Genomic DNA, 15,990 nt, shown 5'->3' with positions numbered 1-15,990 from the left:
TATGTTGCTGTGATCAGACTGCTATTTGCTACAGAGCAAAATTCCCAGTGTACACCATGTGGAGATTGCTTTGCATGTAAGATGTAAGCTGGAAACTCACTCTCTCTCAAACGACAAATGCAGCGGGGACCCTTCCTTTCTGGCTAGAAAAACTGAGCTTTCATTAGCCAAATTTCCAGAGTAGTTTCAGAAAATATTTCCATTACTCATGTTAACAAAAGTTATTCAGTATTTTCATATATATTCATAGTCAAGTTGATATTGTTCTAAATAATAAATTACAATGGATGCATCTGTAAATCAACCATTAATAAATCATTTATTACTGAATCAAGTAAAAAACAAATAATTTTAAATGAAATTGAACAAGGGATATGGTTGAGTGTTACCTTAACTTGGCAGGGATTGGCCACCAGTCCAGTAGGCTTTGGTGGTTCCCTTGTCAGTACACAATTAGGAATACACCTTAAGGTTCCTGACTGTTCACTGGCGTTATTACTTGCCCTGCACATGTCATCACAGGTAGTGGGTATGTTTGGGGAGAAACTGGAACCCAAATTTGGAACCCTTGGAGGTTGGATGTTCCCCACCCCTGTTCTAGATGAGAAGTTCATTTGGGATGCTGGATTCTTGGGCCTCACTGCCATTCCAACTAAACTGTGACAACAGTACATAAAACATTTGACACTCTGTAAGAGAAGCCCTGTGAATTTTAAGCTCTTGGGGAAGTGTGTTGGCAACTGAATGACAGCTGAGAATTTCTGAGGAAGCCCAGGGTTCCTCAGAACAGAGTTTGAAATTAAAAGAAATTAAACTCTACCTAGAGGTCACTCTAGATGTGCCAGAATTGCCATATGAAAATCATTTCCATGTAGGAAAATAGCCTGGTGATAACCTTGAGAAGAAAGCAGATGATGTCGAAATGCCGTGATGCACATGGTTATAATTCTCTGTGTTTATCCTCCCATTAATAGCAATAGGTGAAATGTGTAGGAGCACTAAACTGGGATAACTTGACTTCCCATAAAGAAGGAGGAGTCCTGTGTTTGCTCAAATATATTCCCCTGGAAGGTGCTTTTCGAAGCAAAGATGCTGGTGAAATCAGCAGGTCATTGCAAATATTTCCTTTGAGGGGGAGGCCAGTTTGCTTTCGTGAAAATATCTAGATGCAGGTCTTGCAACATGAAGGGACCAGTGTGATTATAGTGGCAGAGTGTTGGGCTGTGGAAAACCAGGGTTTAAATTGCTTGTCAACCACAGACCACACAGGGTAACGTTGGGCTTTCCTCTCAGCTTATCATATTTCACAAGGTGGTTGTGAACTTACAAGTAGGAGGAAGAGGAAAGGAGCAACTTATATGCCTCTGTGAACTTCCTGGATGAAAGTTGGGATATAAACATAGTACAGTCATACCTCGTGTTGCGTTCTGCTCTTGTTGCGGACTTTTAGCTTACGAACGCAGCAAACCCAGAAGTGTTTACTTCTGGGTTCACCACCCGCACATGCACAGAGGCAATCAGTGCGCTTCGCACATGCGCAGAAGCACTCGATCACGCTGCGCACAAGCACAGAAGAGGTGGTCTAGTTGCGGACTTTTTGGGGTGCGAACGGCACCCCAAAACAAATTAAGTCCACAACTAGAGGTACCACTGTAAATAAAACATTTGCCATATACAAGAGCTGCTCCTGGTGTCCTCAGAATCTCAAAAATCCTTGCCATTTGTCTGCTGGACAAGATTTGAAATGTGTGGGGAAGACACTCTTACACTTGGGACTTTCAAATGACAGGAACCTCGTCTTTTATTTTTGTACAAGTCTATTCAACATTGCACACAGGTGGCGCTGTGGGTTAAAGCCTCAGCGCCTAGGACTTGCTGATCGAAAGGTCGGCGGTTCGAATCCCTGCTGCGGGGTGCGCTCCCGCTGCTCGGTCCCAGCGCCTGCCAACCTAGCAGTTCGAAAGCACCTCCGGGTGTAAGTAGATAAATAGGGACCGCTTACCAGCGGGAAGGTAAACGGCGTTTCCGTGTGCAGCTCTGGCTCGCCAGAGCAGCGATGTCACACTGGCCATGTGACCCGGAAGTGTCTCCGGACAGCGCTGGCCCCTGGCCTCTTAGTGAGATGGGCGCACAACCCCAGAGTCTGTCAAGACTGGCCCGTATGGGCAGGGGTACCTTTACCTTTACCTTTATTCAACATTGCAAGCAGAACCTCAAAATTCACGCCGAACATTTCCTCAGCTGTTGAATCGAAAGCTAGCTTTTCTTAAATGTTTCCCTATTGAAGACTGTGCCTTTTTGTTTTCATATTTCTTGTGGATATTTTGAAAATGGGTAGGGGTGCTAAAAATGTGTTCTGTATATTTCTAGCCCCGGCCAGCCTAATGAGTTAGCCACAGCAGAGTTTCTGCAGAGAGAAGCTGCAGCCTCATTTAGCACTTTCAAAAGAGTAGTAGCTAAATGCAAAAAAGTACTAAAGTCTGTAATAATGTGTCACCCCACCACCACTTTCTATACCGGAATATCTTTACTGTTTTACATGCTTTTTTAACTGTATGATTTAATTGCCACCTTCCATGGGAGCTTATGGCGAAGGGCAGGCAATATATTGTATGTATAAAGTTAAATGCACCAAGCCCACCTCTTGCACCAACTCCCATTGAAATGAATGGTGGCGTATGAGAGCACACAGTTCTCCCTTCATGCTTCCCATTCATTTAAGTGAAACATGTACAGGAATGTTTCCAAGTGCATTGTTCCCTTAAGCCAGAGCGGACATCTCAACATGAAAACAGTTGCTTACTTATATCTGAAGCTTTGTCTGGGAAGAATCAGCTCCTTTGTGATGGATTCTTAGCCCATTCTGTTGATATCTAAAAGCTCAGTATAGCGCCATGACACTTCTGACAAGCGACGAAGAGCCTGTAAGCAAACTGTTACAATAACCTTTTGCTACACTATTTCTTGCAGAAAAGAAACCTGAATAGGAAATACCTACCAGAAGTGGGGAGCGCTTGATCAGCAGCTTGGCCAGTCGAAGAGTGTTTTATTGTATGTGTGTGGAGAAACTCTGATGCCTAGCGTTTGGACAAAGTAGTTGGAAAACTTAACTAACATGCATAGAACTTTTTCGAGACTTGGACTTGTGTGAATTGTCAAACTTGCTTCTTTGTCAAAGCACTTTGACCGCAGTTGGAGCAAAAACTCGTGTATCTGGTGTATCTACACATCGCTGAAGAGACGGTTGCTGTTGAACCGAAGTCGTCTTCCAACTTGTTGGAGCAGATCTTTTGGTTTATGGGCTGCACTTTTTAATTTTTCTATTGTGGAACAACGGTGGTTTGCCTACTAATAATGGCACCTTGTTACTCCATTACTGTCACTTGTGTTCTGAAGGGGTGATTGCCTTACTAAATGTGGTATTAATCTTCAGTTTCTTATTTGAAATTCTGGTTTCATAATAAAAAACAAACATGGTAATGACTTGCAAGGATCATGAAATCTTGGTGTGGTGGTAGACTGATTTGGATAAGTTCTGCAAAAGCAAATACAATGTCATTTGAGAGAAACAAATCTGGATGGATTTTCTATCAGGCTGCTAGGCAGGCTGTCTTGGTTAGGGGCATTTGTCTCTGCTTTTGTACTGGAATTGTATTTGTTTTAAAGCATTTTTGTTGTTAAAGGCAAAGCTTAAAACTTGACCGACTGCGTCAAAACTTACACTTTGCACTCAATTTTTCGACCTTTATAAATAAATAAATGAAGATAGTGTCTGTCTTTACTGCCTGTCAAATTTGTATGACTTACTCTGCCTCCATTTATCTGGCAGCTGCACTTAACTGTAACCCTGATCTAGGTATAACGCGCAACGAAACTTCTGGGCACATTTGTGTTAATAGCAGTTCCCTTTTTTTTACAGAGCAAAAAGACGGGAAAAAATCAGACGTCAGAATGAAGATGACTTAGCCAAATTGCAACCAAAGAATGACTTTAGTTTGAGGAATAGGTATCTCTCCAGATTAGGTGCTCAGGTACTGATAACCAAAATATTTCTTTTTAAAAGATTGCAATATGTATTGCTCTAGATAAGGATATCTTACCAAACCACCTTTTGCACTAAATACTAGCCTAATAGAGCAAGTCAACAAAATGTATAGTTGGTGGCAAAGCATATTATTTGCATTCAGAAAATCTCAGTTAAATGGACTTCTGGTAGCTAGGGCCACGTAAAATCTTTTGGTGACACATTGGATTTGGCTTGTCAAAGCAGTCTGTACAGATTAACTTTGTATGCTCAGCATAATGAAGTACAGTCGTACCTTGGCTCCCGAACGCCTTGGGAGTCGAACGTTTCAGCTCCTGAACAATCGAAAACTAGAAGTGAGTGTTCCGGTTTTCGAATGTTCTTTCGGATGCTGAACGTCCGACAGGGCTTCCGATTGGCTGCAGGAGCTTCCTGCAGCCAATCAGAAGCTGCACTTTGGAAACTGAACATTTCAGAAATCGAACGGACTTCCAGAGCTGGTTCGGTTCGACTTCTGAGGTACGGCTGTATGAGCACCCATCCAAAGTAAAATAATTTTCTCAGGTTCACAGCCTTTTATGAGAAATGGCCACAAACAGTGACAGTGTCACATGTAGGGCAGAGGCAAGGTGTGCTTGATCCTTTTGCCAAACTTCACTGTAGTAACAAAGGACAAAACCAAATGTGAGATAAGTAAAGAGCTGTGAATAGACTCCATTGAAAAGCGTCGCCTTTAAAGGGGTTTGGAAGATGCAGCTGTGGCGAATACGCCTTCCCATTGTACATGCCCATCGTGGGTTTGCGCTGCGCTTGCCAGGGGGTGAATATGCATGTGTGAACCTGCCCTTCCTTGCTTAAAAAATAGCCGATAAGCTGGAAATACTTGCTGATGAGATGCCTTACTCTTTCTTGCTTTCACAGCTGCCAGACACCTATGTTTGCCACTTAGCTGCACTGGCACACAGAAGTGTGTTGAAATAGCAGAATTGTGTTCAAGATGTGGAAATGGCAGTGTGAAATTTTGTGCAACGCAGGACTCCCCCTACTCTTCTGTGGAAGAGAGCGGCAATATACAGAATGGAAAGCGGTCAATATTAGATCTTGTGCCAACAAGCATTTAGCTGACCTCTTGGAAGATTTTTAAGATGCTACATTGAATTCTATGCCAAAGTGGGTGGGATGGAACTATTTTATTTTTAAAAAAGTTTCCATGGATTTACAGCTGATTGCAGTCACCTGGTTTGCTTAGAACTCATATCCGCTTACTGTTTTCCTGCACTTTGAATAGAATTTCATAAACAATATGAATTTGGGGCAAAAAAACCACACAAAACCTGTTCAGTATAACCACACTCTGGACTCTCATATCTTTTATTTACATTCTAGGTTTCTTTTGCTCTTAAGAAGGAAGCATGGAGCCTTAATTCACTAGACTATTTATTTCTGTGAAATTTTTAGCTTTTTATCAAACTTTTTAAACACACTACTACCTTAAAAGTGACTTCTTGAAAATGTAGGAATTTTCATATTTTGTGTTGGTGAAAAGCAGAAGCATGACATTTCCTATGGAAATAGCTTAAAATGTATTTCTTCTTCTTTATTGAGGTAATGGTAGCAATAAAATGGTAGAACTTGCTGTTGCAGTTTGCTGCAATAAGAAAAGCCATTTGTTGTGGCCATAAATGAAATGGATTAAAATTCCAGGAGGAGACGGGCCTCAGGGTCATCTTCAGGCTTCTATCGCTGCAGAAATGTTTTAATATGAAGCTGTTAATAGTTAAATATTGCATTACTAGCAATGCAGTCATCAGTTGGTTAACACTGGATGTTATCGGCGGTTATATAAGCTGGTGCACCTTTCAATTTCAATGTTGATCCCAAGATAGTACAGTGGTATCTTGGTACTCAAACGGCTTAGCTCCTGAACAAATCACCTCCCAAACACCGAAAACCTGGAAGTGAGCGTTCCGGTTTGCAAACGTTTTTCATTTTTTTAAAAAAATAAATTTATATTAAAGTTTCCACAAATTTATAACATTTCAACACAACACAATAACCAACAAAAGAAAAAAGAAAAAAAGAAAAAAAGACATTATAAAAAATACAAAACATAAAACACATATAAATTCAAATTTTCTTTCTTTTAACTTACTTTCCCGACTTCCTCATACCTCCCCTTTCTGTATTCTAATTTCTGATTAATTGTCAGCAAATTCTTCCCTTACTGGTTTGCAAACGTTTTTCAGAAGCTGAACATCTGACATGGCTTCCGCAGCTTCCAGTTGAGTGCAGGAAGCTCCTGCAGGCAATCGGAAGCCGTGCCTTGGTTTTCAGATGGTTTCGGGAGTCGAACGGTCTCCTGGAAGGAACGAAGTTCGAGAACCAGGGTACCACTGTACACAAATATACTGTGTGGAATCTCTTAGGCTACAATCCTTTACATACTGAACTGGGATCATATCCCATCGAATCTGGTAGAAATTCCTTTAGGTTGGCATGCATACAATTGTACTGCTCATTTTCCATTATCTGAATAGTTTAATGTTCCCTAAGCTATAACAAAGGGGCTGGCGGGTGGCACTGTGCTCTAAACCACTGAGACTAGGGCTTGCCGATCAGAAGATCGGCAGTTCGAATCCCCGCGCCGGATGAGCTCCCGTTGCTCAGTCCCAGCTCCTGCCAACCTAGCAGTTTGAAAGCACATCAAAGTGCAAGTAGATAAATAGGTACCGCTCCAGCGGGAAGGTAAATGACGTTTCCATGCACTGCTCTGGTTTCACCAGAAGTTGCTTAGTCATACTGGCCACATGACCCAGAAAAACTATCTGCTACAAACGTCAGCTCCCTCAGCCAGTAAAGCGAGAAGAGCACCTCAACCCCAGAGTCGTTCGTGACTGGACTTAACTGTTGGGGGTCCTTTACCTTTAAGCTATAACAAGCAGTATCTACACAGTCTTTGGAAACTCTCCTGAAGGCTCTGGAACACAGTTCTCTTTACTCAAGCACAAGACTTGTTTTTAGAACACACTATACCTGAACATTGATGACCTAAAAAAAGTCATATACTCCCAAGTCAATTGGACGCATTTCTTTTACTACTTATTTCATGAGAAATAATAAAAATAAAATATTTTAGAGGAAAATGTAAATTCTAAATGGATGGCTTATTTGTAATTGTAATTATTCTCCCTTCTTGCTAATAAAGACAAATAAGCACAATAGTTTGCTGCCTTTTAATATTTGTTTTCACTTATTTTATAGCAAACATACTCAGGTGGATGGAAAGATAAGTATTGCAAGCCAGCTTATTATGTTGAGCTCTTTATGTATTATTTGAAGTATTAGCAAGTTATATCTGGAGAAACTCTGCTGGTGGGAAATAATATGATAAAGCTCTTATTTTATGCAGATAGAGATTGTAACTGTGCCTTTTGCCCAGATATATTACCGTATTTTTCGCCCTATAGGACGCACTTTTTCCCCTCCAAAAATGAAGGGGAAATCTGTGTGCGTCCTATGGGGCGAATACAGGCTTTCGCTGAAGCTTGGAGAGCGAGAGGGGTCTGTGCACACCGACCCCTCTCACTCTCCAGGCTTCAGGAAGCTATCAGCAAGCCTGGCGAGCCTGCGGATAGCAGCCTGCCGCACGGAGCGTGGGGCGCGCTGAAGCAGAGCGCCCCGCACTTCGGGCAGACATCGGCCAGCCCCACAAGCTTGGGGGACAGCGGGGAGGCGCAGTGCCGCCATTCCGCTGTTCCCCGACCTGGTTTGGTTTTCCCGACCTGGTTTTGGGGGGGAAATAAAGGAATTTCCGCCCCTTTATCCCCCCCCAAAAAAACTAGGTGCGTCCTATGGGACGGAGCATCCTATGGGACAAAAAATACGGTAACTCTTAGCTGTGTACTGCAACTTCCCCGCTTTCCTCTTCCCATGCCCCCCCCCGCCCATCAAGAGAGGATCCCACCATTTTCTGAAGCAGATTTAGGGGTTGTGCTGGGAAAAATGTCATTATAGTGGCACAACTGCTTCGTTGGATACTGCCCTACTCATGAAGTTTCTCTGGTGTAAATACCTACTTCCATTGGCTAAAGAGCCAGTGTGGTGTAGTGGTTAACTGCAATAGACTTGTAATCTGGTGAACCGGGTTCGCTTCCCCGCTCCTCCACATGCAGCTGCTGGGTGACCTTGGGCCAGTCACACTTCTCTGAAGTCTCTCAGCCCCACTCACCTCACAGAGTGTTTGTTGTGGGAGAGGAAGGGAAAGGAGATTGTTAGCCGCTTTGAGACTCCTTCGGGTAGTGATAACGCGGGATATCAAATAGGAACTCTTCTTCTTCTTCAGATTAAGCTTGATGCTACATAAAATGACCTGGTTTTCATGAAATTGTATATAAGCAAATGGGCCAAATGCCATCCTTTACAACCTCCCTACTTGTTGATTTTCAGTTTCAAACCTTCCATTGCGTTTTACTTTTTGAAGCAGGGGTGGCCAATGTTTTTGGGGCCAAGGGCCTGATCCATGGTCAACTCTCTGGGGGTAAAATGGTTCTGTCCAATACCTTTTCTTCCAGGTCAAATTTTGGTGTTATTGGCCACTAGCGTTCAGAGAACTACTGCCAGTATCATGAATAGCTATCCTGAATGGTAGCCAGCGACAGCCTCGTCCTCCAGAAATTTATGCAATCCCCATTTAAAGCTACCCAGTTTGGTGGCAACCACTACAGAGAATTGGTTGCTTGTTATGAAAACACAGCCAGGCTGTTAAAAATGCAGTGTGCAACATTTTAAACAAAAAGCCCATCAAAGCATACAGTGGTACCTTGGGTTACATACGCTTCAGGTTACATACGCTTCAGGTTACACACTCCACTAACCCAGAAATAGTGCTTCAGGTTAAGAACTTTGCTTCAGGATAAGAACAGAAATCGGGCTCCGGCAGCGCGGCGGCAGCAGGAGGCCCCATTATCTAAAGTGGTGCTTCAGGTTAAGAACAGTTTTAGGTTAAGTACGGACCTCCGGAACCAATTAAGTACTTAACCCGAGGTACCACTGTAATGATTTCCATCGTTTATGCTGCATGAGGCAGATTCCTTTTGCCCATTCAACTTCTCTGGATTTCCTTGGGTTCTAGAACTTGGCTTCATGAAAATATGTGGGTCGTTGGCCCCTTTATATAAATGCAGGCTCACTTACGGTATATTATTCTGGAGGTGATGGCCGCAGGGGAGGTGTGTCTGTCTCTCTCTCTCTCTCTCTCTCTCTCTCTCTCTCTCTCTCTCTCTCTCTCTGTGTGTGTGTGTGTGTGTTCTGGCTTGATGGCTTTTGGTTTTGGGACAACAGTCACCCAGCTCCTGCAAGTGCCGATAAATTCTCTGCTATTTAGAAACTTGCGCCATTGTGAAGCTGGTTATTAAGGCTTTTCTACTGAATGCTGCCAGAAGCAAATGGGGAAACATTATACTCAAAACAAATTACTCTGTATGAATTTTATGGTTCCATTATGTCTCAATGAACAAGTTATGTTTGATGGCTGGCTTGAATTGAAAGGTAATTATCTGAAATGGCTGTTCCGTTGAACTATGGTGCTCTTTGTTTCCCCAGCAAAGCAGCTTTGCAGTCTTGGGCAGGGACAGGGAGGGAGCCCTGTTGGATTGGACCCAAAGATCCATCCAGCATTGACTTCCAAAACTAGATGCTTCTGGAAAGCTAACAAACAGTGTGGGATGGCAGCAGACCACCGCTTTTTTGTCTTCTAGCACCTGTATTCAAAAGTACTTATTTGTGGTTGATGAGTTTTTTATTGCTTACCTGATAACATGTGGGCCTTCCAACTGGGGAACTTTGAGCTTCTGACCACAGAGTGAGGTAATGTCACAGCCTCCTGAGCTTAGGCAGAATTTGCTGAGACCCTTAGTGGAGGAGGTTTTTTTCTTTATAATTTATCTTTTTACCCCCATATTCCTCTCAAAAGTATTTTCACCCATTTCCTGTAACTTCTCTGATTCTTTCACACGCAACTTGTACCTTATCCCTCCACCCAAAATGCCATTTTCTTTAACCCTTCCATATTCACTTCTTCTGAGAGCTTTCCTCATATCTACTTCCTTGCTATTGTTAGATTAATAATATTAAACCTTTTGCCTCACTTTCGGATTCCCTCCAACACCTCCAAGTTTTTCGTCTCAGAGACCTTCCTCCCTATCTCCTGGCTGCCTTAGCTCAACATGCAAGGAGTTTGGTATCTGCATTGGCTCAGCTGAAAGTCTGTGGTGGGGCTGGGCCAGGCAAATGATAAGGCACTGTGTAGACTGCAGCACTGAGACCCACCTGTAAGTTCACCCTGGTTTGTACACTTTGACCTCTTCTGAAGGCCAACTCCAATGTCACTCTGTGAAAGAGGACACTCATCCTCTTGGCATTCCAAACACAAGGACGCTCTGACCTTCCCCAAGACTTACATCTACCCACTGTCAGAAATGATAGTGCTGGAGTGGGTGGGTTTTGTTTTCTAGGGTAGGGTGTGTGTCTCTGTGTGTGCTTTAAGGCAGTTGGTTCAAAACTCAACTTGGTTCAAAACTTGAGAACATTCTGGTTGGGGGAAATGTATATATCAGAGGCAGGGGGGCAGACTTTGGGTTCGTGCAATCTACTTTGTTTCTTGATACAGTGGTACCTTGGGTTACAGATGCTTCAGGTTACAGACTCCGCTAACCCAGAAATAGTACCTCCGGTTGAGAACTTTGCTTCAGGATGAGAACAAAATTCGTGCTCCAGCGGCATAGCAGCAGCAGGAGGCCCCATTAGCTAAAGGGGTGCTTCAGGTTAAGAACAGTTTCAGGTTAAGAACGGACCTCCGGAATGAATTAAGTACTTAACCCGAGGTACCACTGTAGACTGTAGCTGATTATGCTGATTAATAAAAAGTGATTAGGTGCGCCGCTGGAGCAAGATTTCTGTTCTCATCCTGAAGCAAAGTTCTTAACCCGAGGTACTATTTCTGGGTTGGTGGAGTCTGTAACCTGAAGCGTATGTAACCTGAAGCACCACTGTACCTTTAACAAGTGCATGGCAGGAGCAAAATCCGCAGGTGAAGTCATTATAACTGCAAGTATTTCCTCTTCTGGGTTTTTGCCGATTGCAGTTCCTGTAGGAACAAAGAAGGTGACTTCTACTGAATCAGACAGTTGGCCCATTTTGCTCAGGAGGGTTTATGCTGACTGACAAGAGTGCACCATACAGTCTGAAGAAGAACAAGAAGCCAGCTGCACGCACTTCAGCTTTTGGGAAGGCCTGATTGCATGAAGGAGCTGCATGAGTACAGCTATTTTCCATTCAGAGCTTTGCTGAATGCAGAGGTGTGGAGCCAGCCAGTGAAGAGCTAGGAGGGCACCACTTTTTCTGTATGGGACAAAAGTTAATATATTTTTGTGAGAGAATATCCTGTATCCTTTATTTTATTTTTTTTAAAAAAGGTTTCTCCATGTGAACCAGGAAGCTACTTCTCCAGACAACGGAATAACTCTTCTTTTCTTATCTCTGCAACTGCAATCTCTTGGGTGTTGTGGACACCGTTAGGCTGTTGAATACACATGTGTATTCTCCTCTATTTCCCTCCCTCCCACTCACCACCAATGCATGGCCTTGGGCACTGGCAACCCACGCTATGCCACTCCTCAAATCTTTGTTTTGTTTACTTAACAAAAATTATATAGAGTGCTTTTTTTTTTTTTTAAAAAAAGGCAGCTTCCGAAAGTGGTTTGCAAAAATATACACCGGCAAATAAATTGGTATAAAAATGGAAGACACTGGGGGCAGTATTTGGTTTTTAGTCAGATACATATCTTCCAGCAGACCACAGTCGTTCGTATGGGAGGCCAGGATAATGATCACTATTTGCACAAAGCCTTTCTTGATGATCAAGATGGGCTTTTTTTTTGCTTATTTTGAAGCAGGAGGGTGAATATGTAGTGTAACTCAAGCTGCTGCTTGGGTTGTAAAGAACAAAGAGTTGGTTTGATAACTCCAGGTGGAGGTGCTTCTAGGTCTATAAATAGGTTTACATAGTGGTGCTGCATTGGGGAGGACTTTTTTGTGGCGCAGAGGTAGCTGCTTGTTGCAGCCTAAGGAGACTTGAGATATTTATTAGGCTTCATGTACAACCTAGGGAACGCTTTGCATATTTTTACTTTCCACAACTCATCTTTGCAGTATTCACATCTAATTAGGGAAGTTCATGAAACAAGTTTTTGATATTTAACCAGCGGCTCCCTTGTGTGAGACCGCAGGGAGTAAGATTTCTATTCATCCAGGAAAGAAAAGATGTTAAATCTGCATCCCACTTCAAATAAGTTTTTAAAATATCTCTCCCCCACCCCAGAAATACTTCAACTCATAGCATGGAATCAATTGTTGGTGAAATCAATTAAGCCATCATAGGCTGGAGCTGGAATATTAACTATAACACCAACATTTAACCAGGATTCACTCTTTTCTCTTCTTCTTCCTAGTAGGTTACTATACAGTGGTACCTCGGGTTAAGTACTTAATTCGTTCTGGAGGTCTGTTCTTAACCTGAAACTGTTCTTAACCTGAAGACCACTTTAGCTAATGGGGCCTCCTGCTGCTGCCGCGCCGCTGGAGCATGATTTCTGTTCTCATCCTGAAGCAAAGTTCTTAACCTGAAGCACTATTTCTGGGTTGGTGGAGTCTGTAACCTGAAGCGTATGTAACCTGAAGCACCACTGTACCTTTAACAAGTGCATGGCAGGAGCAAAATCCGCAGGTGAAGCATTTTCCATCATTATAACTGCAAGTATTTCCTCTTCTGGGTTTTTGCCGATTGCAGTTAAAAATAAAGAGTCCACCATTCAGCGAATGTGTTGGGGAGCCCTATAACTAATATGGTACCTGAATACCAGATGTAGGACCATAAAGAATGCTTTAGTACTTGCTTTTCAGAAAACACCAGTGTTGTTATCTGCTGTTTAATACCCTACTTACCACATAGATGGTTGCACAATAAAGACTGTAATGGAAATCGATGCTGCATACTCCGCTTCCGACACCCTCATGAGAGTCTCCTCAAAGTTGTTTCAATAATCCCAGAGATTGAAAGCGAGTGCACTGCCTCATCTGTCAACCTGTGGATCAATGTTTTCCAGTGGTCACTTCTGAGAGTCTGAATCATCATGAAATACTTTCTGGATTCCCTTGCCAGCATTTTTGGCAACAAAACCAAATTGGTTGTTAGAGCCTGCGTAGTGTTTTCCTTTCCCTTTTAATTTGTATACCGTCTTTCTATTTTACAATACCCAAGGCTGAAGAAACAAAGAATATACACCTTGCCACAATCTAATCCAATACAAAAATGTGATAATAAGACATAACTTTAAAACAAGCAACTTATATCAAATAAAGTAATATTCAACAATCCATTAGAATAGAATAGAATAATATTAAATACCAGCATATCAAAATTAAACACAAATACACACTTGACAATTACAATAAATAATTTCTAAACTATAATCAATAAAACAATGGTGGGTCACAGTGCATAAAATAATACAATACGTACTGAGAAGCAGAGACTGCAAGGCAGGTGGAAGAAGGCCTTGCCTGATGAAGTCTCTCCCCTCACAGTTCTTCCTCCAGGCCCAGCTCCCTTATGAGGACTCCCAGGGCTGTGGGGTGTATAACAGGGAGCATGCTGTATTTATTTGCAGATTAAAGATTCTATACACTAGCAGTTTTAGCAAGTCTTCAAGTAGCATCTGGTTTTATTTTTACCCCAACCCAAACCCCTTGTTCATACCCACAGCTGCAAGAACCACATTCCCACATGGTGTTATTGCTTGAGGCTGCAGTGCGTATGAGTAGCACGATTGCTTGAACGTGGCTGACTGCATGGGTCTTTCTCATGGGCTCATCCTGCTGGTTTAGCACTGAAATGCTTGCATGCCTCCAGAATAATGAAGTTCTACTTGACTGGAGGGCTTCTTAGAGCATAGCTTAGCCACTGATCCCCATTACCGATTTTCCATTTCAGTGTATTTTGAAGTATAGCCTAGAGACTCAGTTCTGGTGGAAACATTTGTTGACGTGCACTTGGTCCCATGGCTTGTCCTAAGAGTGTTGCTAGATCGGAACCTTTAACAAGCCTGTGGAGAACTGCGATGTTATTTTACATTTCAGAAGTGAAATCCCAGAGTTACTCACACTGGAGATATGTTATTAAGCCAGCCACTAGATGTCACCAGTATCCTATTAATACAAATCAATGAACCCCCCCCCCCACTATTTCATATAGAAAAGTGACAGTCTATATAAATAATGACAACTCCTGTAGATGTAATCACTGAAGTAGAGCACATCTCTTGGACTCACTTCGCAGTATCACTTAATTCCCACATTATCAAGAGTTAGCTCAAGCCAAATTTGGCAACATCTTTCCCCTGAGAGAGTACGACCAGTTTTTAAAAAGTCAACGTGTGGGAGCCTTTTATTCAGTAAAGCCAAACCCACCTATGAACAAGTCCCCTTCATTTAATGACACTACTACTTAAATATTTTCACTAAGCATGGGATAAATTGCCATAGGAGTAAAGTCTCAAGTTGGCCCAGCCATTTCTGATCAACCCAAATCCTTCTAATTTTAAATTCTGACTCAGTTCTCCTATTGTTTTTGTTTATGCAGTCAGAGTGGCAACAGCTTTGGACAAGACAGAGGTAGCAGCATACTTGGAGGAATCTGAAGAAATGCAAAAGTTTGGGGGTTATAATAACAATAATTTTATTATTTGTACACCGCCCATCTGGCTAGCTTTCCCCAGCCATTCTGGGCAGCTTCCAGCAGAATAGAAAAACATAATAAAACATCTAACATTTATAGCCAATGCCACAAAAGGACTTCCCTTTACCTTCCCTGTGTTCCCATCCACTCCTGAGGGTGCTTCTATTAACAGAGCCAGAGAGAAAAGCCCTGATAACACTTTACTGAGCAAATGGAAGAAAAACCAGCGTGCAGTTTGAGGACAAAGGAACAGAGAGCTTTTGCATTTCCTGCTTCAGACCTTGTTCGTTCAGCCAATCATATGGAGGGAAAGACTCCCACAGAGCTACCTCAATGAAGACCATGCTTGGTCTCTGCTTGGTCACTAGCTTCACCTCCACCCAACACCCCTTGGTTGGCTGACAAATAACAGAATTAGCTCTTAAGTCACAAATAGAATGATTTCTACTCTTGCCTTTCCAATACCTGCAGGCCCCCCACAGCAGATTTTGAGGGGGTTCTAGGGCTAGAGAATGGGGGAATCCACTGCACAGCTTGTTGCTGGAGTTAAATGGTAATGTTGGATGCAGCCATTTGAAAAAGGAAAACTAATGAGGGACCCTGCCCAATACCCCAGTGAGGAGTGAGCGTGCTCAGTGCCTACAGATGCTGACTGATGGTCAAAAGGGGACGACCCTGAAAGCTGGATGGGATGGCTGGAAAAGGTGGATGTAGGAGAGAAATAAAACTAGTGACTGACAGAGTGGACGTGAAGGGTAGGAGCACACCATATATTTTAAGCACATCCAGTGTTCATGTAAAGCACATGACTTCCCCCTAAAGAGTCCTGGAGTCTCATTTCCCCCCTCACAGATCTACAATTCCCAACAGTCATAGCAAACTATGAACTTCAATTGTGTGTTGGATATTCTTTAAATGTAAGATTAAAATACAACATTAAAATGCAGCCTCATTTCAGTAGAAACTCAAATCAAAAACTTTTTAGGGATGAAAACGTCAAATCTTCACCAAGGCCAACTTATCCAGACTGGTCCTACGTGGGCCAGAAAAAAAGCCAGGGAAGTCCCCAAATAAGAGTTCCATCACAGAGGGAGAAAGGAAAAAGAAAATAGGGGAAGGCGATCAACTCTGTCTTACAGACCCTGCAGGGCCCTGGTCTCATGAGACAGAGTGT

General features: G+C 42.7%; 1 protein-coding gene and 1 long non-coding RNA gene across 3 annotated transcripts in view; both read left to right on the top strand.

Annotated features, from left to right (window-relative positions):
* The window catches only part of MFSD1 (major facilitator superfamily domain containing 1), a 30,090-nt gene extending 24,084 nt beyond the window's left edge, over positions 1-6,006 (top strand). Inside the window, exons 16-17 of one of the 2 annotated variants that reach the window (XM_081911114.1) lie at positions 3,920-4,031; positions 4,946-6,006. In XM_081911114.1, the coding sequence (XP_081767240.1) occupies positions 3,920-4,031; positions 4,946-5,005 (172 nt within the window). In that variant the 3' untranslated portion in view covers positions 5,006-6,006. Of the gene's footprint in view, positions 1-2,970; positions 3,770-3,919; positions 4,032-4,945 lie in introns of those variants that run through there. The other variant, XM_081911115.1, reaches the window with a different exon arrangement.
* LOC309370001 lies at positions 436-2,276 on the top strand. Its single transcript, XR_014168336.1, has 2 exons — positions 436-1,837; positions 2,210-2,276. It is a non-coding gene; the product is annotated as an uncharacterized lncRNA (long non-coding RNA).
* Positions 6,007-15,990: the final 9,984 nt, after the last annotated feature.

This window comes from Podarcis melisellensis (assembly GCF_964234715.1).
Source record: "Podarcis melisellensis genome assembly, chromosome: 5".
Taxonomy (NCBI): Eukaryota; Metazoa; Chordata; class Lepidosauria; order Squamata; family Lacertidae; genus Podarcis; species Podarcis melisellensis.
This window is presented reverse-complemented; position numbering and strand designations above follow the sequence as displayed.